Here is a 27,794-nt window from a genome sequence, read left to right as displayed (position 1 = left end):
TTATTTAAAACTCAATTTATGGTTGCTGTATGCCAACTGAAAAAGCTGATGTGCATACTTTGGAGGCCAAAGAATGAGTACTGGAAAAATTAATACAGGAACAGAATGGGAAATAATTGCCAGCAGGTCATGGATCTTGGAATAGGAATTGATATTAATTGAAATGTTGTGTACCAGAATATTTTGAGAAGGTTTGGTTTTAGTTTACTGGTTGAAAGGAGGAAGGTTTTCTTCAGTTGTATCGAAGGTGTCTACCTGCTTTGCAGTATCTACCATTTAGTCTCTGGATCCTTATGAAAATGCTGTGAGATAAATTGATCCTTTTCCAGTAAGAATTTCTCTCCCGGCTCAGCATTCTTCCATTGCAGGGAGTCTGGACATAAGGCGAAAAGAATTATACAGCATAAAAGGCATGAAGAAAGGATGGCAAAGGATGACAATGACTCATTTTCTAATGGTCAGGTAACCATTGGAGCTGCACAGACTGAAGTTAAGTGGGTTGGGACCCTGCAGAAACTCCAATGCAACTGAACCCATGGGAATAGCCCAGGAAAATGAACATACCAATGGGCAATTCCCCTGTGTCTGGAGTCCTCTGACAAAGCTCCATAATGTTCAAGAATTCAAAGGGTTCTAATTCATTCACACTTAGTATTTACCCAGGAAAGGTTAGATAACCAGAAGTTGTCTTGGAGTCCTGGGTAATGATTAAACTGCATAAAACTTTTCTCTCCCTCCCTCCCCCTCTCAACCTCATGGCCTAGACCCCTGACAGTATCCAACCGAAACCTCCCCCTCCCCCCATCAACCCTGAAACTTTGTGGGACTTGATCTCAGTCCTCCCTGAAGAAACAGGAGCCTTGGTTTAATGTCTGATCAAAACAACGGTGCTTTTAGTGATGCTGAAGCACATAGATGCATTGATGCACAGATGCACAGAGCAGTACAGCACAGGAAGAGGCCCTTCGACCTACCATGACATAGTTATGTGCTCAATTAGTCCCATCTGTCTGCACATGGTCCGTATCCTTTATTCCCACCTGGTACAGATGTTGCTATTGTCTCTGGTACCATCTCCCCTGGCAACGTACTCTAACCAGTTACCGCCCTCTGTAAAAAAATGTACCTCGCATGTCTCCTTCAAACTTCCCCCTTTCACTTTAACCTACGCCCCTAGGATTTTACATTTCCATCTTGGAAAAAGACTCCATTTGTCCACCCTATCCATACCTCTCGTAATTTTATAAACTTGGTCAGGTCACCCCTCAGCCTCGAGTACTCTAGTGAAAGCAATTCACATTTGTTCAAGCTCTCTTTATTGTTAATACACTTCAATATAAGCGATATCCTGGTAAACCTCTTCTGCACCCTCCCCAAAGTCCCCACATCCTTTCTATAGTGTGGCGATCAGAACTGTACACAATACTCCAAATGTGACCTGACCAACATCTTTTCCAGCTGCAATATAACTTGCCAACCTTTATATTCAGTGCTCCAAACTATGAAGGTGAACATGCAGTATACCTTCTTTACCACCTGACCCGCTGCGTTGTCACTTTCAGGGAGCTGAGGACTTGGACCCCAGGATCCCTCTGTATGTCAGTGCTCCTAAGGGTTCTGATATTGACTGTATGCTTTCCTCTTGCATTTCCCAAACCACTGCAACTCACACTCCGGGTTAAACTCCGTCGGCCATTTCTCTGTCTGTCTTTCCAACTGGTCTATATCCTGTTGTATTCTTTGATAGCCTTCCTCACTATCCACAACTCCACCAATTTTTGTGTTGCCTGTGAACTTACTAATCTGACTGCCTACGGTCATTTGTATATTTTACAAGTAAAAAATGAGGTCTGCAGATGCTGGAGATCACAGCTGCAAATGTGTTGCTGGTCAAAGCACAGCAGGCCAGGCAGCATCTCAGGAATAGAGAATTCGACGTTTCGAGCATAAGCCCTTCCTGATGAAGGGCTTATGCTCGAAACGTCGAATTCTCTATTCCTGAGATGCTGCCTGGCCTGCTGTGCTTTGACCAGCAACACATTTGCAGCTGTATATTTTACAACACAGGTTACAGTCCTTATCCTTATGGAATACCACTGATTATAGATCTTCAGTCAGAACAGCACTCCTCCATAACAATCCTCTGTCTTCTGTGACCAGAACAACTTTCTATCCACCCTTTAGCATCTCACCATGGATCCCATGTGACTTAATCTTCTGGACCAGCCTACCATGAGAGATCGGGTCAAATGCTTTAGTAAAGCCCATGAAGACAACATCCACTGCCCTACCCGCATTAAGCATCTTTGTCGCTTCCTTAAAACTCACCTTTACTGCATAAAGTGGGGCTGACTAAGCTTAATAAATTCAGTCTTCTCCAAATGTGATAAAGTAGTTGCACTTTAATCCAAACATGAAGTTTTAAATCACAACCTTCTTAAAAGCAAGACATAAAGACACTGTGCCAAGCTGACATTCCACTATCATTGCCTGGTGTTTTTCTAAGTCTATTTGCATTAGTTCAATTGTAGTTTTATGGGCGGAATCTTCCCAGGTCCTGAACGATGTGGGTTATGGAAAGAACTTTGGGAAAATCGGTTGAGATGTCCAGCGAAGCCCTTCTCGATGTCCAGACCAAATCGTCGCATTCTCCAGCCAACTCCTGGGCACTGAGGCGAGATTCTCTCTTGTGAGTGGTGAGAGGCCTATTAGCATGGATTTTTGCTCATGATCACCCTCATTAATCTTGCCTCATCAATATACAGCCTTCCATTCTGTCACCCACCGGATAGAACCAAAGTGCTAGGAGTTCCTGACATATAAATCTGAGCGGGTGCCTAGCGATCCCCAGTCACTGGACCCACAGCTTGGACACCGAGTCATCAGCATCTCAGGGCGCATTGCATGGGTAGCAACCGCATGCATTGCATGTTCATGGACATTGGCATCCGACATGTACCACCCTGTCAGCGACATTGTGGCTCATCTCCAATCTACCTGCAGAACACTTCTGCATTTCAGTGTGTTGCCCCTTGGGTTGCCCTGGTGCCTGTTATTGCAGCACTACTGTAAGGACACCGCATACCTCAACACATACCAAGATGATGCATTGGATCAGGCCATATCTCAGGGTAGCTCATTTGCTCACTTAGTGCTCAGTCACTTTGCACCAGTGTGGATGCTCACTGTATCGCTGTCTTGCTTTAGACCTGACCTTTTTTTCTTGCTTTGGCCCCTTCAATCAGATCTTAAAGACTCACCGTACTTCAGTCCTGCCTCACTGTGTATTGCAGACACAAAGGCCAGGCTCCTTACCTCCAGGGATGATAGGAATGTAGTATTATGAGAGATTGAGTTGGAGAGGATTGTATTCACTGGAGTGAGAAGGAATCTCATAGAAATGTATACATTTTGAATAGAGCGAGACAGGTTAGATGCAGGTACGATGTTCTCAATGGCGGGGGAATCCAGAACCAGGGACAATATTTTAAAGCTGAGAGATAAACCTTGTCACACTGAGATTGGAAGAAAGATTGAGGGGCAATTTCTTCACCCAAAGAGTGGTGAGGCTGTGGAATTCACAACCACAGGAAGTATTTGAGGCCAAAACATGATGCGTTTTCAAGGAGGAGATAGATGTAGCTCTTGAGGCTGTGGGGATGAAGGAATATGTGGTGAGGGTTCAATTAGGGTATGAGTTCAATGGTCTGCTATGGTCATAATGAATGATGGAGCAGTTTTGAGGGGACAAATGGCCTACTCCTGCTCCTAATGTCTACGCCATGGTTGTGAGCCGTGTTCAGTCAGTGAGCATGTTGCTGTATGGCACCATGCTATGGTGTTACAGTGGCATCATCCCCATACTTACCAAAAACACTGTATGTCCTTCACGCAAGCAGCCATTTTCTCCCAGAATGAGAGAAATGGAAGGATTGAATGAGATGAAAGTGATGTACAGCTGTTAGTGCTCTTGGTAGCTGCAGGAAGAATTGGTGACGTGTCCTGAGTGAGTTAGAATTTAATGGAGGGAAGGCATATGGCGTTGCTGTACCTTAATGTCCTTGTAATAAGTTATTGATAGGGAGACTACAACCAAGTTCAGTACTGAATTTGTAGGATAGGGCATAATCATAACTTCATAACTGGGTAATGGAAAGGAGGGGGAGATGCCCCGAAAGGTTTGTGTTGGATCGCTTTCTATTCTGAGGATATAAACGTGATTTGTATCTACAGTCTCAGTGCAAAGCAATTAAATTCACAAGCAGCTGGCTCAGAGCTGGGACCATGGACAGACCAATGTAAGAGTTTATGAGGAAATCTTGACAGGATTTGCACTAGGGCTGATCAGTGCTAAATTCAGCTTGTTAGCGATAATGCAGTGAACAGAACATTGGGACAAAAAAAAGGCCAATTCATTTGCTTTAAGTAATCTTGGTTTGAAGGACTCATATTTAACAAGAACAATGGGACAACGTCATGCCTTTCTTTGACATTTAGCTACACTGCAGAATTTAACTTATAAAACAGGAAAGCAATTTAAACCCACCCCCAAGTTTGGCAGGAATAAAAGTAAATACTGCTGATTGTGACAGTGGATGCACATTCCCCAGATTCAAGCAAATGCCTCGTGCAGTGCTATATGGGTTGTTGTGATTCCAGGGGGACCCAGGGAGTACATGAGTAGAGTTTATTGTGGGACAAACAGTCATGACTTTCCCTAGTGTGTCAGCGCCCAGGGGGAAGGAGGATAATGCTTCTTGGGTAATGGAAAGCTTTCTGCTGAGGAGCCGGAGTGTGTAGTTTCCCTTGCCCCACTCTCCATACCATTCCCTCCCGTTAGACCCTCCAGGAGTCCTCTCTCCTGTGACTTGCTTGCAAGTTGGCAATGGTGGGTGACCCTTCGCTTCTCGATTTGCTTCTGCAGCCATACTGCCTTGTTGTTTTCATCAGGCAGGAGTTAGGACAACAGCTTTCAAATGAGGCCCAGGAGTTAATATACTCCAGGCCTGATAAAAGGACAGTTTGTACCTTTCACTCATCCAATCTCAAATGTGGTTAAAATCAAGCCCTCAGAATTGAGAGGGAGCCAGTAGGAAGATAACTAAAGGCTAAGTTCACAGATTCTCAAGTGTTTGTGTTGATTCTTCATTTCAGGATGAAGAATGGATTTACTACCTTAGGTACCTTAAGAGATATTTTCTAAACAACCTGTTCAGAAATGTTCATACAAACCTCCTGGGGCAGATGGGATTTGAACCTGGATCACCTGGCTCAGAAGTAGGGAAACTATTTGTATCAGAAGTACCCTATTGATATTATTTGACAACACTGGTTATAATGCCAAACATCTGTTTGCTTCAGATGGCCTCCAGGCAATGTTTCAGTTTCTCCAGCTTTGTATGTGTAATTACAATGGATTGGTAGGAACTCCAAATAAAAGTGCAAATATATTTTTACTGATTGGACAGTGATGTTACAACAATAGGAACCGAAGAAGGAAATTCTAGATTTAAGTTGCCTAGCTCCACAAATCCTTTGAGCTTGAATTATTCCCCTCATGTCCTGCTAAAGGACTTTATTCAGGCTGTTAAATTAAAAAAAACAGTATTTCAGAAGGTAATATTAACCATGTTTCCCCCTTGAATGTTGTCTTTGAGCATAGTAAACGCAGAGTATTCCACAGCAATAGTAGACAAAATCATTAAAAATCTATTCATGTAACTGGAATGAAGAGACTTCAAAAGTTCTAACAAGGTTAAGTACCATGCAAATCTTTCAAGGTTAAATGGTGCTGGTTTTTCAACAGACTTGAAGATTAGCCAAATGTACAGTAGAGAAACCTTTATTATTACAGACATACAAAGAACCAGAGGCTACATTCTGTAGCTCATCAGCAATCATTTCTTCATTGTAATTACACTTTCCAGTCATTAATAATTACTGTTTTTTTCTTGAGATATGAGAGCTGATTGAGGAGATAAAATAGATCACTCCTCCTTGTTCTGCTTTCTTGTCCATGTTCTTCTTTGGAACTTAGTTTTTCTTGCATTTGGCTGGGACAGGTTCATTTAATAATTCCACAAGTAAAACTTTAATATTGCATTGCAAAAACTGCAGTGAATTCTTTTATTTTTTTTCTTCCTCAGAATCTCATTGCTACTTCATTAACTGAGTGTCAAACATGTGTGGATATATATATACTAAACAGAATCATACAATTGGGGAAGGCACATCAGCAGAGTGTCTAAGTAGCACCTCCCCTCCCAGGTTGTTTGCCTTCCATTATTCCTGCAAATTAAAATTATCTCCATTTTCCTTAATGGGAATATTTTAAATTGTGTCATGTATTTCAAGATTGGACAATTTGCGTTGCATTTACCTTACAGAGGTAGAAAATAGTAGTCTGTTCTGCTCTGATTTGGGTACTGCTCTTTTTTTCATTCACTCGTGCAACATTACCCATCCCTAGTTGCCCTGGAGAAGGTCATGAGACATATTCTTGAATCACATATTCTCTATGTGCTGGAAGTAGGCCCATACTGCTGTTCAGGGGGGAATTCCAGGGTTTTGACCCAGTGACAGTGAAGGAACAGTGATATATTTCCAAGTTAGGATGGTGAGTGGCTTGGGGAGGAACTTGAGGGTGATGGTGTTTCCTTGTTTTCTGCTGCCCTACTCCTTCTAGATGGAAGCGGTTGGGGGTTTGGAAGATGCTATCTGAGGATCTTTGGTGGCCTGCCTGTGGTGGGAAACTGATTAAAGTCTCGATTTCTAACGTGGGGTTGAGCCCTGAGCTTGGAGATGGATAGCCTCTCCGATTTAGGGGAGGTAGGTGGGCTCTGGAATCAGAGGGGCAAGCTGAAAATCTTCCAACCTCTGAGGGGCATCTTGCTGCCCAGTCCCTTACCACTTCCAGAAGGTTTCAACCATCAATTATGACAATGGATGGGTCTTAAACTTTACTTTTCTTCTGAGAACGAGCGAGAGAGGCACAGTGGGGCTCCCAGTTGTACTCTTGCAGATCACGAAGCTGAACTGAAAAGCTTGGACAAACATCCAACTTCACTTCAAACCCAAAAGCTTCAGGATTTTTCTTCTGAGTTAATGTGTAGCATTAGAGTGAAAACCATGCAGAAGTACAGGTAGTGTTCCCAATCCATATCCAATCTGCAATCTTGGTGAAGCCGCAGCCTGTTCGATCCAAATGTAATGATTCTTGATTGCAATGTAGCTACTGCTGTAATGATGCAAAGAGCTAATGTTCGAACCACTAACAAGAATTAGATTGCTTGGGCTCATCCTCCTTGTGAATAAAAATCACAATGTTTTTCTTGAATGCTGAGGATGTCATTAATCAGACTAGATATTAATCTTCATCCTCTTTCTATATAATTGTGTTAGGTTGGTGTGTACGTATTTTTCTTTCATTTGTAACAAAAATCTTACAATCCTATTTACATCTGCTGTTGAACTTGATGGCAAACGGCATGTTCTCCATCCCCAGTTAGAAGGAATGGAAGAAAATTAATACAGAACTAAAAGCTGTGAAGGTTGTCTATTCTCAGTTTAAGTTTCTGCAGGATATGAATGGATTACTAAAAATTAACACAAGTCCATGAAAATTGGCTTCAAAAACAACATGACTTAAAACCATCATGATAGGCAAAATTGAACAGATATAGGACTTCATTGCCACAAGTGGATGTATAATCACAGAAAGTCCTCTCAGTTTCCCTCATCTCTGAAATCTTCCCCATGTTTTTTATTTCTGCAATGCACAGGACTAAAAAGTACTGCGGGGGCTTACAGAATCACAGAATTTCACCTTGGTTATGGAGAGAGATAGGTGCACACAACAGGGTAGATTTTACAATTGGGGGAAGGGAAATTACGATGCTGTAAGACAGGATTTGAGGAGCATAAGTTGGGAGCATAGGCTGTCAGGGAAGGATGTGGTGGAAATGTGGAACTTTTTCAAGGAGCAGATACGACGTGTCCTTAATATGTATGTACCTATCAGGCAGGAAAGAAATGGTCGTGTGAGGGAGCCTTGGTTAACGAGGGAGGTTGAATGTCTAGTAAAGAGGAAGAAGGAGGCTTACATAAGGTTGAGGAAACAGGGTTCAGACAGAGCAGTGGAGGGATACAGGATAGCCAGAAGGGACCTGAAGAAAGGGATTAGGAGAGCTAAGAGAGGGCATGAAAAATCCTTGGCGGATAGGATCAAGGATAACCCCAAGGCATTTTATGCGTATGTGAGAAACATGAGAATGACGAGAACGAGGGTAGGTCCGATCAAGGACAGTAGTGGGAGATTGTGTATTGAGTCGGAAGAGATAGGAGAGGTCTTGAATGAGTACTTTTCTTCAGTATTTACGAACGAGAGGGACCGTATTGTTGAAGAGGAGAGTGTGAAATGGACTGGAAAGCTAGAAGAGATACTTGTTAGAAAGGAAGATGTGTTGGACATTTTGAACAACCTGAGGATAGACAAGTCCCCTGGGCCTGACGGGATATATCCTAGGATTATGTGGGAAGCAAGAGAGGAAATTGCAGTACCGTTGGCAATGATCTTTTCGTCTTCACTGTCAACGGGGGTGGTACCAGGGGACTGGAGAGTAGCGAATGTTGTGCCCCTGTTCAAAAAAGGGAATAGGGATAACCCTGGGAATTACAGGCCAGTTAGTCTTACTTCTGTGGTAGGCAAAGTAATGGAAAGGGTACTGAGGGATAGGATTTATGAGTATCTGGAAAGACACTGCTTGATTAGGGACAGCCAGCAAGGATTTGTGAGGGGTAGGTCTTGCCTTACAAGTCTTATTGAATTCTTTGAGGAGGTGACCAAGCATGTGGATGAGGGTAGAGCAGTGGATGTAGTGTACATGGATTTTAGTAAGGCATTTGATAAGGTTCCCCATGGTAGGCTTATGCGGAAAGTCAGGAGGCATGGGATAGAGGGAAATTTGGCCAATTGGATAGAAAACCGGCTAACCGGTCGAAGTCAGAGAGTGGTGGTAGATGGTAAATATTCAGCCTGGAGCCCAGTTACAAGTGGAGTTCCACAGGGATCAGTTCTGGGTCCTCTGCTGTTTGTAATTTTTATTAATGACTTGGATGAGGGAGTCGAAGGGTGGGTCAGTAAATTTGCAGATGATATGAAGATTGGTGGAGTTGTGGACAGTGAGGAGGGCTGTTGTCGGCTGCAAAGGGACTTAGATATGATGCAGAGCTGGGCTGAGGAGTGGCAGATGGAGTTCAACCCTGCCAAGTGTGAGGTTGTCCATTTTGGAAGAACAAATAAGAATGCGGAATACAGGGTTAACGGTAGGGTTCTTAGTCAGGTGGAGGAACACAGGGATCTTGGGGTCTATGTACATAGATCTTTGAAAGTTGCCATTCAGGTGGATAGAGCTTGTAAGAAGGCCTATGGTGTATTAGCGTTCATTAGCAGAGGGATTGAATTCAAGAGGCGTGAAGTGATGTTGCAGCTGTACAGGACTTTGGTTAGGCCACATTTGGAGTACTGTGTGTAGTTCTGGTTGCCTCACTTTAGGAAAGATGTGGAAGCTTTGGAGAGGGTGCAGAGAAGATTTACCAGAATGTTGCCTGGAATGGAGAATAGGTCGTACGAGGATAGGTTGAGAGTTCTCGGCCTTTTCTCGTTGGAACGGCGAAGGATGAGGGGTGACTTGATAGAGGTTTATAAGATGATCAGAGGAATAGATAGAGTAGACAGTCAGAAACTTTTTCCCCGAGTACAACAGAGTGTTACAAGGGGACATAAATTTAAGGTGAAGGGTGGAAGGTATAGGGGAGATGACAGGGGTGGGTTCTTTACCCAGAGAGTGGTGGGGGCATGGAATGCACTGCCCATGGGCGTGGTAGAGTCAGAATCATTGGCGACCTTTAAGCGGCAATTGGATAGGTACATGGATGGGTGTTTAATCTAGGATAGATGTTCGGCACAACATCGTGGGCCGAAGGGCCTGTTCTGTGCTGTATTGTTCTATGTTCTATGTTCGATGTTCTAATTGGCATGGTGCAGAAGCAGGCCATTTGGCCCATTCTGTTTGTTTTGGCTCTCTAAGAATTTGACTTACAGCCACCCTCTGCCTTCTTCCTGTAACCCTGCACACAGTTTTTATTTGAATAATCATCCAATGTTATCTTGAATGCCTCAATTCACCCTGCCTCAACCTCATTTCCAGACAGTGCATTCCAAACTTGAATCTGTCACTGGGTGAAAAGGTTGCTTCTCACATTGCACTTGCTTTTTTTTTCGCAAATCACTTTAAATCTCCGCCGCCTGGTTCTTGATCCTTTTACAAGCAGGAACAGTTTCTCCTTATGTACTCTGTCGAAACAATCAGCCATTAACCTTCTCCTGTCTGAGGTAAAAACAATCACCCTAACTTCTCCACACTGTTTTCAGAGTTGATGTTTTTGAAATCAATCCTGTAAGCCTCTTCTGCACTCTCTGCAATGAATCCATATGGTTTCTAAAGAATGGCACTCAGACCTGTATGCAGTACTCCAGAAGGCGACTAACCTGTGGCCTATATAACTTCAACATAACCTTCCTTCTCTCGTACTCTATCCCCTATTAATGAAGCATGGAATACTGTGCTTCATTAAAAGCTGTCTCTACCTATACTGGCACCTTTAGTGATTTAAGCACATATACATCAAGTGCGAGTTGTTCAATGAAGCTTTTAATTCACAAATTAAATTTTAAAGTATCTCAGTTCGATAGATACTGGCATTTCTCACAGGAGCTAAGACCAAATCTAACATTTGGGTCAAGTGGGGATAATTGGACGCAGGCAAGGGTGAGATGGTACTGGGAGAAAAGTGGAGAGAAGGGAAAGGATATGAAGATATCAGGCAGGAGAGGCGAATCGAAGAAATGGAACATGAGAAAATGATGAAAGGTCTCATTGCATTTACTGAGGGGGCTGTTTCTTCATGGATTCTGGATTAGTGGTGCTGGAAGAGCACAGTAGTTCAGGCAGCATCCAAGGAGCAGCAAAATCAACATTTTGGGCAAAAGCCCTTCATCAGGAATAAAGGCAAAGAGCCTGAAGCGTGGAGAGATAAGCTAGCGGAGGGTGGGGGTGGGGAGAAAGTACGCTAGAGTATAATAGGTGAGTGGGGGAGGGGATGAAGGATCGATTTCGCTGCTCTTTGGATGCTGCCTGAACTGCTGTGCTCTTCCAGCACCACTAATCCAGAATCTGGTTTCCAGCATCTGTAGTCATTGTTTTTACCTCATTGATTTTAACCCTACTGTGAATACTCTTGCAAGGATGCCTGCCTTGAAGAAGTTTTCCTCCTCTCTCTACAAGAATATCAGGGAGTCCCTTTCCCACTGCAACTCCCAGGTCATTTCCTCTGCCCTGAAGCTCTTCAACCATGTCGTACCTACCTGCCTATCTCCTTTTCCACCTATCCACTCCACCCTCTCCTCCCTGACCTATCACCTTCATCCCCTCCCCCACTCACCCATTGTACTCTATGCTACTTTCTCCCCACCCCCACCCTCCTCTAGCTTATCTCTCCATCCTTCAGGCTCACTGCCTTTATTCCTGATGAAGGGCTTTTGCCCGAAACGTTGATTTCGCTGCTCGTTGGATGCTGCCTGAACTGCTGTGCTCTTCTAGCACCACTGATCCAGAATCTGGTTTCCAGCATCTACAGTCATTGTTTTTACCTTGTTTCTTCATGGATGCAGGAGAAGGCAAAATAGGAAGGAAAAGAAGATGATGGGTGAAATTTTGTTGGCATGAGGCCACAGTGGGCTTATTCCTCGAATCAAGACACCACGGGCATAAGTCTCACCTACCAATTAGAGGATGCAGTTTTTTTTTGCTCAGCAGCACCACTGGGGAGACAGTGGTTGCTGCTGGAAAGGACAGGCACTGGAGCCCCAGGATCGGAGCAGCCCAGGGCCACAGGGAAGTCATGTGGCAGGAGGGGCAGCAGTAAGGGCAGGTAGTATCGCTCTGTATATGTATCCCCCCCCATTTTCTGATATCCATTTACACCCCAGCCTCCAGACACACGCACACAAGGTGACAACAGGCAACCCTGTACAGTTTGACCTGTTATATGTGAGTGGCGTTATGAAAGGAGCCTTAAGTAGTTGTTCTTTGGTCAATTAAAGGACTGTGGTGAAAATGGGTTCAGATATACCATCATGCTGCCTAATTCAATGCTACTGCCAGGTCCAGTCTCATCAGCAGTGAGATCAGGAAATCCCCTCCATAGTCAGGGCAAAGAAGGGGCGAGCATTGCATCTCAATGGTTCAGGGTCAATTTTCCAAACAGCTGGCAGGTGGTGGGAAGGGAATACTCGGCTTTTGGTACAAAGCTGGCAGAGACCCAAATGGCTTCCAAATGTGAGTAACTTCCCACATGGCCAGGAAAAGCCATATACAGCTCCAGAGTAGGGAGGTAACTTGAGATCCAAGCTTCACATTTATCATTCCCGATTGTGGAGAAAGACTTGACCCCATCTTGCATCAATCATTTTTTTTCGAATACATATATCAAACTTAGAATATAGAAACAAGCCCAACTAGTCTATTCAAATTCCATATGTGCCTCCTTCATCTCACTTTATCAGCACACCCACCTATTCTCTCCATCATGAATGTAGCTTCCCCTTAACTGCACCCATATTGTTTTCCCCAATCACTCCACGTGGCAGGAAATAACACATTCCAAACACTCTCTCAGATTCTGAGATAGTAAGGATGCTGGAAGTCCAAGTTGATAAACATGGAGCTGGAAAAACACATATCTCAAAGGGTTGTGGGGCTGCAGGTCAGACAGCATCAAGGGAGCAGGAACATCAACGTTTCCGGTCAGGACTCTTCATCCTGACCCAAAACATCGACTTTCCTGCACCTCCAATGCTATCTGACCTGCTGTGTTTTTCCAGCTCTACATTTTATTGGCTCTCTCAGATCCAATTCTGTTCTGCGCTGTGCTGACTGACCAACACTGATTCCCAGTCAAGCGTCTCTTCCTGACTGTTGGTGTCAAATCCCTCTGCCGATATCCTTTCCTGTCTCTGTAAGTTCCTCCAGCCCTACAACCCTTTGATGCATCCGTGATGCTCTTGTTTAGGCCTCTTGAGCATTTCCAAATGTATTTCTACCTTCAGCTGCCTGGCTGCTAAACGCTGGACTCCAGTCTCTCCCTCTCAAGCTCACGTTGCTCCTTTAACTCAATTTTTAAAACCAAACCCTTTGACCAAGTGTTTGGTCATGTGCCCAATGATCTTCTTACCCAGATCAGTGTCTGTGCCAGTTACTTGTGTTGCTAAAGGGATGTCTCCTGAATTTCTAAAAAGTTAACTTCAAATTCGTCCACACATATGAACTTTTTATTAAGCTAGCCTTATAAAGGCCCTCTTCATCTTAAAGAGCTTGATGAGGTCACCTCACATCCTGAAAAGTCCTTGTTTTTCCTGACAGCTATTATTTCTTGGCTCTGGAAACATCATCATAAATCTTCCTTGTATGTTTCCAGAAGGATGTTATATATAGAATCAAGGCCTAATTAGACCGATAATCTTCTCCTTCACAAGACATTGCCCTGTTACCGATACCTGAAAGGCTGATGCCCTTTCCTCACTCAGAAACATTCCTGGTATTATTGCTCTTTCCACCCATGTTCCAGACTGTGTGTTTTCATGAGAACATAGTTTTTGTTTTCCCTGCAGCATGAGAACCATGGTCAAAAAACCCAAAAGTTTGACAAGGTTCAAAAAGAAGTCTTTGTAGGAAATCTGTTTCAGATTGGGTAAGATGGGAGCCATGTGAAAAAAGTAATTGCAAAAGAGCTATTATAAAAATAACTATTAGCAGTAATTTCTGGATGAAAATTCACATCAGACTCAAATCAAGAGGAAAATGCCTCATCGAAAACATATGTTGCAATTGGCATTTGCACATTGCCTTATTTAAAAATATGGGCAAATAAGCAATGAATTCTACATCTCTCAAATTGCCAGGGATTAGATTTGTCTTCTGCTCGAACAGGTAATTGTAGAATATGAAATACCAAGCAAAATATTCTGAGTACCAACTGACTTCCATTATATTATCAGTTAACAGTAGAACCACATGACAGTTTGTATTGTACTGCCTTAGAAATGTTTCCTGTATGAAGTATAGCCCAGAAGTAAACATTTTCTGATCCACAGTTAGCCTCTAAAGACAAATTAAATTTTAGATGGCAGATACCAATGAAATTGAAGTTCTTGGGGTGGGTTCAATAAAAGCTAGGAAAGAGGTAAGAGCTAGGAAATCGGGAATTTGGAGCAGTACTTAGAACTGCGCAATTTCCTTCATAATATCCCTTATGGGGAAGGCAACAGCCTAGTGGTATTATTTACTACACTATTAATCCAGAAATTCAGCTAATCTTCTGGGGATCAGGGATCAAATCACACCAATGCAGGTAGTGGAAATTGAAGTCAATAAAGAATTTGGAATAAAGTGAATCAGAAAATTCCATCTGGTTCATTAATGTCCTTTAGGGAAGGAAATCTCTCATCATTACCCAATCTGGCTTACACATGATTCTATGCCTGCAGCCAAGTGGATGACTCTTAACTGCCACTTGAGCAGTCAAGGATGGGCAATACATGTTGCCCTTGCCCGAGATGCCGACATCTCATGAGTGAATAAAAGCAGTGTGGGGGTAAAGGAGTGATATCTGGTGTTGTTCTTGGAATATCCCAGGAATTCCCCACAGGAGTGCAGAACCAGGGGTCACTACATAAAGATAGGGGCTAGGTCATTTAAGACTGAGATAAGGAGAAATTTGTTCACCCAGAGAGTGGTGAGCCCACGGAATTCTCTGCCACAGAAAGCCTTTCAGGGCAAAACATTGAATTTTTCAAGAAGGAGATCGACTTACTATAGTTCTTGGGGCGAAAGGGATCAAAGTGTATGGGGCAAAAGTTGGAACAAGGTACTGTTCAATAATTATTCATGATCATGTTGTTAAAAATCACACAACACCAGGTTATAGTCCAACAGGTTTATTTGGAAGCACTAGTTTTTGGACCACCGCTCCTTCATCAGGTGGTCCTTCATCAGGTCAGAACTACCTGATGAAGGGGCAGCACTCCAAACGTTCGTGCTTCCAAACAAAGCTGTTCACTATAACCTGGTATTGTGTGATTTTTAACTTTGCACACCCCAGTCCAACACTAGCATCTCCAAGTCCTGATGATCATATTGAGCAGCAGAGCAGGCCCAAAAGACTGAATAACTTACTCCTATTGCTATTTTCTATGTTTCCATGAGATGATCTTTTAGGCCATCAGATTCTTTATGTATGGGAGGCAAATATCAATCTCCAATGGCCCCAATCATGTTGTAGCACCAACTGGAGTATCAAATACATCTGAGCAGAAACCCTTCCTTTCATCTGATAAACAACAAAACGTCATCTTTCTTCTTTGTTCATTTGAAAACATCTTGTTTTTACAAATTTTCTCTGGACCCTTGGGACAGGCACCTCCACCACAGCTTCAGAGGCAAATGAACTCAGAGTTACAGAACCTACAGGTAAATGCAAATGGGGTGCAGTTTGAGCACAATTGAATAGAGCGATGGAATAAGCTGGAGCAGTTGGATGCCCTACACTTGACTCTAGGTTCCCATTGTAGCAACCTTTTCCTCAGAATTTGCAACCACACGGGTAACTGGATAAGTTGAGAGTTGGAAGATCCAGGCTGCTATGTTCCTAGTGCCATCTTCGATCACAATGGCTGCAGGATCAGTGAGTTCATATTGACAATTAAAGAGGGGATTTATGCAGCTGGCCGTCATGCCAGTGTAAAGGGAATTGGAATAAATCCTCTTGTTGCTTCTTCTTTCTCTATTCTCCTTTTCCAGAATGCAGCTTCCTGGATAATAAAAACATAGATGCATCTTTTATGGGCCACTGCTGGTACAGAACACTCTCTGGGGTTTACATCATTACATAAGTCTAATTGTGTTGACACTTATTGCAGGGGATAGCTTCCTCAGTAATACTTTCAAGCCCACATCTTTTATAGTGGATTCCTGATTTATTGTTCTTGGGACTGGTTTATAGAACCCCCCGAGGAACCCCTGAGGAGTGCCTGAGACACATGAGCTGAGAGCTACAGTGGTGTCTTGGATTGACACCATGCACTGTCTGACAGTGGGCTAGGGCTGTCACTCCTAATTACAAACTCTTAACTTGATAATACAAGGCATATTATTCAACACATATAAGAATTAAAAACAGACCTGCATTATGCACTGGCAATAGGAGGAGCATAAGACAAGAAGCATAATCTGCAGTAAGGCCACTGTAGCCAAGGGTGAACATTTGCCCACCTCCTTTTTTCTACCCAGCTCCCCTGAAGGCAATGATTCAGGCTATGTTTGGTTCCATAGGTCCCAGGCTTTGTCTTATACCTGCCTAGGTAACTACTATTAGCATGTAAACTTCACAGATTACCATAACAAGCATCACAGCCCATTTAATCAAAATCAGACTAATTTAATATCCCTGAAAACTGTACTTCCTGGAATTATCTATAACTAGCTATTAATACACGAACTAGGTAAAAACAATGACTGCAGATGCTGGAAACCAGATTCTGGATCAGTGGTGCTGGAAGAGCACAGCAGTTCAGGCAGCATCCAACGAGCAGCGAAATCGATGTTTCGGGCAAAAGCCCTTCATCAGGAATAAAGGCAGTGAGCCTGAAGGATGGAGAGATAAGCTAGAGGAGGGTGGGGATGGGGAGAGAGTAGCATAGAGTACAATGGGTGAGTGGGGGAGGAGATGAAGGTGATAGGTCAGGGAGGAGAGGGTGAAGTGGATAGGTGGAAATGGAGGTAGGCAGGTCGGACAAGTCCGGACAAGTCATGGGGACAGTGCTGAACTGGAAGTTTGAAACTAGGATGAGGTAGAGGAAGGGGAAATGAGGAAGCTGTTGCAGTCCACATTGATGCCCTGGGGTTGAAGTGTTCTGAGGAAGATGAGGTGTTCTTCCGCCAATGTGGACTTCAACAGCTTCCTCATTTCCCCTTCCCCACCTCATCCTAGTTTCAAACTTCCAGCTCAGCACTGTCTCCATGACTTGTCTGGACTTGTCCGACCTGCCTAGCTCCTTTTCCACCTATCCACTCCACCCTCTCCTCCCTGACCTATCACCTTCATCTCCTCCCCCACTCACCCATTGTACTCTATGCTACTCTCTCCCCATCCCCACCCTCCTCTAGCTTATCTCTCCATCCTTCAGGCTCACTGCCTTTATTCCTGATGAAGGGCTTTTGCCCGAAACGTCGATTTCGCTGCTCGTTGGATGCTGCCTGAACTGCTGTGCTCTTCCAGCACCACTGATCCAGATTTTTACAGTGTGACGTAACCGAAATTACATATTGAAGCCTGCATTTCTGTAGAAACTTGACATCTGTGTCGATATGTGCAATCTTCTTGGAGATCCTCTCCATTTTAAGCCAGCAGTTAGGGATGTCGATGGTAGTCATGATTTGGAGACGCCGATATTGGACTGGGGTGTACAAAGTTAAAAATTACACAACACCAGGTTATGTGAAGCAACGATTGGACCCTTTTGTATAGAGAGCAGCAATGAACAGATTTCATTAGCAGTCACCACAGGATTAAGCACTTGCAGCTTCCCTTACAATGCTGGAGCGGGGCTGGGTTACACTATTTGAGTATAATTGCATGCTTTATAGCCAAGTTTGGTACTAATGGGGATGGCCTCAACTGGGACCTTGGTTTCATGTCACACAACAGGTGACCCCATTGCACTATACACACACATACACACACACACACACACAGTCACACAAACACACACACAGATGCACAGACACAGACACTCCTACACACAGACTCTCCTATACACACACACTCTGACACGCACACACACTCACTCCTATAGACCCATACACTCATGCAGACCCTGTCTGACACACAAGCTCTGTCTCAGTCTCATACACTCACACATACACACCCACACTCATATGTATACACGCACCTCTCACAGAATTATACCCCTTTACACTCACACTCACGCACATGCACACACTGTCTTACAATCACTCATGACAACCTCCACACACACACACACACACACACACACACACACGCACAAACACACACATACACACACACAAACACACACATATATATGTTTGTGGGGTGAATTTGTACTTGCTGAATTACATTTTACTGCATGAATCCATGTAAGATTCTGTATTTTAGATTAGAATCAGTCTGACCATTGTGGCACAGACAGTCTCACACAGGGCACCTCACACCTTAAATGCATTATCTTGGCCGACATGTTGTCAATTGTGTGACACGATCACTTGAGAATGTAACTTCCCAAAAGTTCTGAGTTACATATGAAAGAACGGAAACCAACATGGTCATTCTAAAGGTGAGAGACTTAACAAACAATCCAGGTCTTTTTCAATATATAATTTCAGTTACATCACGCAGTAAACGTTTACTATAAATTTTGTGTCTTATGATCTTATACTCCAAATGAAGGAGCAGTGCTCCAAAAACTAGTGCTTCCAAATAAATCTGTTGGACTTTAACCTGATGTTGTGTGATATTTAACTTTGTAGATCCCAATCTAACACCGGCATCTCTAAATCGTTATTTGTTATGAGCGCATAATGATTGAGGAGAAATTTAAAAGAAATATATGGGATCAAGTTGCTAAGTGATGCGAATAAGCTGATAATAAGAATAATCAAAATCAGCAGAACCTCAGAAAAGCAAGATAAGCTGGGTTATTTTAATATGGAAACAAATTTGATGATTATGGTAATAATCTTGAGCTCAGCGCGCAGTCTTTCAATAAAAGTTGCAGACAATCAATGCTATGTATTGCCTGAAGAAATCTTGTCAGATGGAGCCCAAGAGTGTAATAAAACCAAATAGTTGTGACTTATATTCTGCTAGTAGTGGTGTAGGATTTCCCCACAGACTGCTGTAGTAACCTCAAATGTATAATGATGCCAGCAGTAGCTGGTTACTGGTTAGTCTAGCAGTTCTCCTAACAGTGATTTCCTGGTGTTGTTTACAGGAGTACTGCTATTCACAGGCTGGGGGATCACTCTGTTTGGAATCTTAATGTCACATTAGTCTTAATGTAATTTTGGCTCCTCCACTGAAAACAAGATAGCATTCATTACAAACATGGTGTATCCCTCATGATGTTGTGCGCCCTGTTTTAGTTGTTTACACAGAAAAGAGAAACTGCTCAGTATTCAAAGAAAATAATATTGAAATAATCAAGTTGACCAACTGCGTTGATAACTGTAGAAGCTAGTTAAGTATTAAGAGGCAAATGTTGACTTTGCGAGATGGTGATGGTTGATACCACACCATCAGCCTTGTTAGACGTCATGCTGATTTGATAGTTGAGCTTGTGGAGCCTTTGAAAATCAATGGGGTTAATGACTATTAAAATCCTGGACAAAGGAATGTCACATGGAACATGTAATGTGTTCATGTGCTGGTTTTGCAAACAGCAATTTCTGTGCTTCACTGTTTCTGCTGTGGCATTTAATATTGCGTCGAATGCACCCAGCTGATTTAAGGATCAAAGTATGCACAATCTCGCACATTACCATTCCCCATCATTGTTGAGCATTTCCTCAGTAATTCAACATGCCTTAAGGAAGTAAGCGAAAAAAAAACCATACCGGATTTACCCAAACAAGAAATTACAGTGACTTACGCTGAAATCAAGTGCTACCCAACAATCTTTAATCTAAATCTTTTTGCGTTTAAAATAAAAACTGGGAGGATTAGAATTCAAAGAGACTGCGAGATATTTTAATAAACTTTCAGGCAATGCTTTCCAAACAGAGCAGTACGTGACCAGAACTATCAGTGTTTGTTTTTTCTGCAGCCTTGAATCTCCAAGGCAGCTTTGTTCTTTAGAGCTTTTCTTGGCAGTCTTCAGCAGGCAGTTCTGATGTGACATAGCTTCTCTTGGGTCTTAAGAATTACCCGCACTCTGTGTACTGATGCTGTCCTTTCCAGTGAGCATTGCACTTAATAATCCTGCAGGTCAGGAAGAATCATCTCAAAGGCCATAAGCCTTTTAGTTACTTTCTCCACAGCAGACTAAACAAGAGTCATTTAGTCATTTTTGTATCCATAAATGGAAAATCAAATTATGAAAAAACATTATCTAGAAAAACATTGCACCAGGGGTTATGTGCCAGCCTTATAAGTGTAATGCTTTTAAGTTTTCTCATTTCTATTTCCTGCCATATTGTTGATGTCTTTGTAATTTTGAGAGGAGTTCTGGAAATAAATGGTTATTTATAAGGTATTTGGTGATTTATTTCCCCCCCTTATGTTGTTAATTATTTTCTTCCTTCCACCATTGTTGTTTCCCTTGCTGTGCTGTTCCTCTGGTTTGTGCAGTATTTCCTGCCCCAGGAGGTTGGGCTGGTGGAGGTGATCTGCTCTCAGTCTTCTGTCAGCATCGCTCTGAACTGCCTCCTTATGTGTGTATTAAAGGAGCCCCAGATTTTGTTTCTTCCTCTTGTGAGGATGTCTCTTACCTCAACTGAGTCAGTCCACACTAACGACCGGGAATATTGTTGACTGAGTGAACATGAACTTAAATTCATACCCAGCAGTGCCATTGATGCACTACTTCAGTCACAGTGTGAAGAGAAAATGGTGTTGACGTCTCCCACTCTGCCATCACAACTTCAGGGAAGCTTCTATTAAAAGTACCAAAATATAAGAAGCCTGGGGCAGATTCCAGTGCATCATTGTCCTTTGTCAAACATTATTTTGCAAAACTTCAAAACTATGCAACCCTTTCCTTTTCTTGGTCTATCTTTCCACCAATAAACTTGAATATTTTAAACAACAAGGCTAGTACCTTTTCGCAAATATTTCTTCCCGTATCCCACTTACTCTTTTCATCTGTGCTGCTGTGTTAATGGGTCTGTGCTTTCACTCATTTTTCCCTGTTTAAAAATATTGGCTCTGACATTTATATCCACCCAACCCCGCCCATTTAAAATTACTTTGGACACATCAACTATTCATCCTGGATGATGATGAAAACTCAGTACCATAGAAAAATATTGTTCTGCATTAAAAAAGATTCAACTAAATGCTTTTCTCCTCAAGAAGACTGAAAGATGATTTTGGTAGAGTTATTTATGATTATAAAATAATTCGGTAGGGTATACACAGAGAAAATGTGTATGTGCTGGAGAACAGAATAAAAGGTCATAAAGATAATAATGAAGATATCCAGTCAGGTACTCAGGAGAAATTACTTTACCCCCAGAGAGTGTGTTGAGTACAGCACAAACTACCATTAGGAGAAGTAGTGTTTTTCAAAATTCATTCACAGGATGAGGACGATGTTGGCTGGGCTAATATTTATTACCCATCCCTAGTTGCCTAGAGAGCAGTGTGAGGTCAGAAATCACATGTTGGCCAGACCAGTTAAGGATGGCAGTTTCCTTCCCTAACGGGCATTAGTGTACAGGTCGTTCTGCTATAACATGCATTTTCTTAACACAAATTCACTATAACACGATTGACCAATTGGAGACAGTTTCCAAAGCGCAAACTTTCAAAGTGTGTATTGGTTATAACGTAATTCTGGCCTCATTAGTTTAAATGGTACTGCTATTACACGATTTTCTTATAACTCGGGATTACACGAAAATGGAAGTACCACGTTATAGCAGAACTGACTGTATTAGATGGGTTTTTCTGACAATCGGCAAAGGTCATCATCAGGCACATAATTCCAGATTTTTATTGAATTCATCTGCCCTGGTGGGATTTGAACCTGGCTCCTCAAAATATTGCCTGGGTCTCTGGATTAACATGTCAGCAAAAACACCACCAGACTGGAGGAACATAAGAATATTTCAGGTGAAGCTAGATATCTGGTCAGCATGCATGGGTTGGACCAAAGGGTCTGTTTCCATGCTGTACAACTCTATGACTATATAAGTGCATGACAGAGAAAGGAGGACAGGATGTTTTGATGGAGTTAGATGCAGAGGGTGAGAGGAGGTGTTTGTAGAATATAAACGCTGACATGGACCTGTTGGGGTGAATGGCTTGTTTTTGTATGGAAGCTGCTTTTTATTTCTCTCGGCAATGAACTTATTCAGGAAAGATTGTTAACTGTGCAAATGAAAGTTGCTACTGAATGTCAAATTGCGGCAATCAAAGGTCACAAGTATAATTCAGAATGTGAACAAAGGTATACCTAATGTTTTCTTTCTCCCTTTCAGTTGGTCTTCATATAGGACGTTTCTGTGGACCTTATGTTCCTGGTCATATTCGGTCACGTACTGGAATTCTGTCTTTAACGCTGCACACAGATACTGCAATCGCCAGGGATGGCTTTTCTGCTAACTATTCCATTGTCCAGAGGAATTTATCTGAAAGTAAGTAAGAATTGCTTTCCTAACATAATTTCTTTGGGTGGACTTTAAATCTGATGTTCACTGTATTGACATACTGAGTAAAATTGCATGAAAAATGTGCCATTGTAATATTCATTCTCAGAAATGTACATACAGCGTTCTTTTCAGACCAAACTAAACTGTGTCTTATCAGAAATATTGATGCCAAGGTAAAAGAAAATGCAATGCTGTTCAAAAACAATCTTTCTATTTAGCACGATCTACTGTAGTAAAATGCCCAAATACAGGAGTGTCATCAGTCAGAATTTGAAGTCAACTACAGAAAGGTGTTCAGGTCAAAACTTTGAAAGTTTGCAAGAAGGAGCTAGATATAGTTCTTTGGCCTAATGGGACCAAAGGGAAGAAAGCTGGAAAAGGGCACTGAGTTGGATGATCAGCCATGATCACATTGAATGATAGTGCAGGCCTGAAGGGCCGAATAGCCTACCCCAATCTTATTCTCTACATGTCTATGAACCAATGAAGACAAAATTAGAAAAGTGGGCAAAAATGTAGCCCAAAGGCTGCTTATTAGGAGGATCCGAAAGGAAGTCAGAGGTGCAGAGAGGCAGCGAAGCCTAGAAAGTCTTCAATATTAGCATCAATCTTGACCCCTCCTTGGGAAACTGGGTGGATATCTTAATACATGATGTTGGGTTTCCACATTGCTTGGGAAGCATATACAAGAGAGAGAGTTTTTATTACTGGGCTTTTCTGTTTATGTTTGTTGATGCAAAACCAATACTAGATATTGGGTTGCAGGGAGTACTGTCGGGGACTAATGTGATGAGGATTACCATATGTCTGTCGCCATGTATTTGGGAGGGGAAGCCCATGATAGGTAATAGGTGTTTGGTGTGTACGGAACTGAAAGAGTGAACTGGCAACTATATAATACCTTGCCATATCCCAAGGGCAATACAAAGTAATCCAGAGCTAACAAATTAATTTTTAAAGACAGAATCCAGTATTGTTGTCTAGTAGGAAGGCATTGCAATTAATTAGCAAGTAGTAAGCTTCCATAAGCTGAGCATGAGATGAATGGCCAATTACTCTTTGCTGATATTCATTGAGAGAAAAATGTTAACCTACAATTAAATCTTCTGGATCTATCAGAATTTGCAGTGGGAGCCTCAGTTTATTACATCATCTGCAAAATATCACCTCCTGCGACATAGCCACAGCATAACACCTTGGAGCATTTTACTGCCTTTAAGGTGCTATATGAGGGCAAATTGTTGTTATTGCACTGACGTTTACAACAATAGTCAACGTTCATTACAGCAACACAGTAACTGCCTGTTTTCCTTGCTTTGTCCTGCTGTTTTCCGTCTAGTGTCCCAGGGGAAAATTGACAAAAAGCCTTGTAATGTAGGCCAGATTTGACAGCAAAGGCCAGGATTCAAAGCAGAATTTTACAGGCAGAAGCAGATGAAGTTTCAGATTCTGACAGTGTTAATTATGACTTTTATTGACCAAAAATTAAAGTGAAAGCTTTTAACACCATCAACCAGGAAGAACTGTTTCTTTTCTGACCATCAGCAACATAATGGATCATGTTGAAATGACAGAAATGGTGCAGCCATTTCTGATGTGCAAGTCCAAATATCTGACAAGTCAGCCTTTTGAAGTTACATACGATTGGCAATGATAATTTAGACATGTACCTTGAGCTGAGTCACTCTCAATATCATTAGAAGGTTTGTATTACAGCGTCATGTGGAGTACTTTAACATTTATCCTTTAATTCTTTCTGTTTGATTTCTTTGGCACTTTTCTGATCAGAACAAAGAGCTTTTTACCACGTGTGGCTACTGTGCAATATGAACGCCATCTGTTTCTGTCATTCTGTTATTCACCGTAAAACACTTCTCTGTCTCAAGGCGAAGAAAGGCATAGAAAGAATTTTTGGCAATTGGCAATAAAGCAGGAAAGAATGTTTCTGGGGAAGTATAACATTAGCAGTGAAAAGACTGGGAGATGGAAAGCCAGCATCAGTGCTGGCAATATTGTGTGTGCCCAGATTACTGCTTAAAGCTGCAATATTCCTTTTCTCAGGAGCTGCTGTCAGTTCCAGAGGTAATCTCAGATATGCCAAGGCAGACAATAATCTCTGTAAACAAAGATTTGATATATGCATGAAGAAAAGAGCTTTTTTTTCTGACACTTAAGCCAACATCTGGGTTCTTATTCATTATTTCTGAGGAAAATATTACCATACTTCTAAAGGGATTAAGCAGTGTTTTTAAAAAAACCTGAAAGCTCAGTTCATAAAGGATTGATCCAAAAGGATTTGAGTTTAGCCTCCAGTATCTGTTGCCTGAAAGAGAAACAGAAAATGCTTGAGATACTTAGCAGGTCTGGCACAATTTGTGTGGGAGAGAGAGAGAAAGTGAGAGAGAGAGAGAGAGAGAGAGAGAGAGAGGCAGAGTTAACAGCCTGGATTTTCATTGAGTCAGGATGATATTGGAGCCCTTGAACAATCAACAGGTCCTGATTCCGTAAACCTTAACTCCATGCCTGGATTTTGTGATTACTGAGAGTGCATAAGACCATATGACCATAAAACGTAAGACCATAAATTAAGTCATTCAGCTCATTGCGTCTGCTCCACCCCATTCAATCATGGCATCTCCTTATCTCTGTCCTGAAAGGTCTTCCCTTTACTCTAAGGCTGTACCCTTGAGTCCTAGTCTCTCCTACAAATGGAGACATCTTTCCAACATCTATTCTATTCAGCCCATTCAGTATTCTATAAGTTTCAATTAGATTCTCCCTCATCCTTCCAAATCCATCGAGTATAAACTCAGAGTCCTCAAATGTTTCTCATATGTTAAGTTTTTCATTCCTGGGACCATTCTTGTGAACTTCCTGTGAACACACTCCAGGGCCAGTACATCCTTCCTGAGATATGGGGCCCAAAACTGCACTCAATACTCCAAATATGGTCTGACCAGAGCCTTATAGAGCCTCAGAAGTACATCCCTCCTTTTATATTCACACCCGCCCAAAATAAATGCCATCATTGCATTTGCCTTCCTAACTACTGACTCAACCTGCAAGTTTACCTTGGAAGAACTCCCAAGTCTTTTTACAATTCAGATTTCTGAATTTTCTCCCCATGTGTCTTTTGGATTGTGAGACTAGATCCATATCAGACATGCATCAATATGGATTTCACTAGTCTCCTCATTTCCCCTCCCCCCTTCCTTATCCCAGTTCCAATCTTTCAACTTAGCACCGACCTCAGGACCTGCCCTACCTGTCCATCATCCTTCCCATCTGTCTGCTCCACCTCCTCTCCAACCTATCACCATTATCACCACCCCCATCTATCTATCGCACTGTCAGCTACCTTCCCCCCCCAACAGCTCCACTCCCCTCCCATTTATCTCACCACCTCACTCCTGATGAAGGGCTTAGGTCTGAAATGTTGATTCTCCTATTCCTCGGATGCTGCCTGACCTGCTGTGCTTTTCCAGCACCACACTCTAGACTCACATCAGACATTCCAACCAGCTGACTCATTGTGGATTGCTTGCCGATTTTTATGGACTCAGGCCAGCTTTCAAAGAACTCCCAGTTCAAGGTACCTCAGGTACCATCAGACCTGTTGAGCTTTTCCAAAGTTTGATGTTAACTCGGTCAGTACTAGCTGTGATACCACTGTGTCCCTGAGCTAAACAAGTCAAAGTCATCCCAAGGTTATCCAGAACTACGATTTTTTGGCTCAATAAAAGTGAAATCTTATTTGTTTCACTTGGAAGGTGCAATTAAATATTTTATATTATTGTGCTTTTTTTTGTTAATCCAGATGTTTACTGTAATGAATCACTTGGCATGGAATCGGGCAAGATTCATGCAGATCAAATTATGAGTTCCAGCAATTATAATTTCAACTGGTCTCCAGAAAGATCAAGACTAAATTACCCCGAAAATGCATGGACACCATCTTCGGATTCCAGCAAGGAATGGATACAGGTAAGCACAGTGATGGAATTGCGTTTTCCACTGAATGTCATTCGGTAAATTAATATCATTATCCTTATCCTCGCCCCTGAAAGTTTGTGATCAAGGAGAATGGTCAACTGCAGAGTAAATCATGTTTCTTCAGTCTAAACATCAAACCAATCAGCTGGTAGTTTTCTTCTTGTAGCAGACATGAAACTAGGGGCAGCGACTATCATAAGGTAGAATTTTATGAGGAGTTTTATTGCTTGGCTCCCCAGTCCAGTTAAAAAAGTTGCTGGGGAAGTGGCTGACATAAAGGATGGTAGCAATAACCCATTGCTGACAACCTAAATGAAAGGTGAAAGTGGGACTTCAGCCCCTCTGATGGACTGGCTGCTGTAACTGTCCCAGCACTGCCAAATCTCAATAGTGGCTGCCTCTGGGACTGTAAGGAATGCCTGTGATGAGGAGGACATGGCTATTGGAAGGAAGTCAGTCTAAGGTTTTGGATGGGGACGGCTATAAGAGCCTTTTGGTTGGGGATGGGGAGTTGAGGGGGTTGGGCCATGTGATGTAACTGAAAGTCTTTTTCAACACTAAATTTTTGCTATAAATTCCATCATACGATCTTACACTCCACAACCACATGATGAAGGAGTATCACTCCAAAAGCTATCCAAAGAAACCTGTTGGACTATAATCTGGTGTTGTGTGATTTTTAACTTTGTCTAATACCAGCATCTCCAAATCAGGACTAGTTTAGTTTGGGAAACCTGGTTAACATGGATGAATTGGACCGAAGGGCCTGTTTCCATGCTGTAGAACTCCATAAATGGGGTCTTTCCGTGGTTAGTGGTATTTACATTCCAAATCAGAGAGATTAGGTGGCTGTCTTGTTAACAAAGGAGCAGCTGAAAGGATATGAGAATAGGTTGAGTAAATGTAAATAAAATTATTGGCTGGTGTACAAGGTAAACAGCAAATCACATGTCCAGGTTATAACTTAAAGTGCAAAGCTATGTAGATTGTAAACTAACACTGACTTCCAAAGGTAGCTGTTGGCCTACATGAATATAGAGCAGGGAGGGAGCCAGTGTAGTCTCTGTGAAGCTACTTTTGAGTGACACATTGTGGTGAACAGCAGCTGTAATGAGCTTGAGGCCTGAGGTGAATTAACAAGTTTTATTGCTTAGATTTGAATGTGATTATACGTACATGACAAGCACAGTTAGAGGATGAACTACTAATAGTTTTTTTTAATAAATTGCGCAGTGAAGAGGAATCGAAAAGATAATAGGCGATAACCTAATATCTTTCTGCCTTTGCTGAAGA

The 27,794-nt window shown here is 42.3% G+C and overlaps 1 protein-coding gene across 3 annotated transcripts in view; it reads left to right on the top strand.

Annotated features, from left to right (window-relative positions):
* nrp1a (neuropilin 1a) overlaps window positions 1-27,794 on the top strand; it is a 183,084-nt gene that overhangs the window by 84,456 nt on the left and 70,834 nt on the right. For all 3 annotated transcript variants that reach the window (XM_060825079.1, XM_060825078.1, XM_060825077.1), the window contains exons 5-6: window positions 22,338-22,493; window positions 26,326-26,492. In XM_060825079.1, coding sequence (XP_060681062.1) covers window positions 22,338-22,493; window positions 26,326-26,492 — 323 coding nt within the window. The remainder of the gene's footprint in view (window positions 1-22,337; window positions 22,494-26,325; window positions 26,493-27,794) is intronic.

Source organism: Hemiscyllium ocellatum, chromosome 5, assembly GCF_020745735.1.
Source record: "Hemiscyllium ocellatum isolate sHemOce1 chromosome 5, sHemOce1.pat.X.cur, whole genome shotgun sequence".
Taxonomy (NCBI): Eukaryota; Metazoa; Chordata; class Chondrichthyes; order Orectolobiformes; family Hemiscylliidae; genus Hemiscyllium; species Hemiscyllium ocellatum.
Note: the sequence above shows the minus strand (reverse complement) of the source record. Positions and strands in the feature narration are given on the sequence as shown.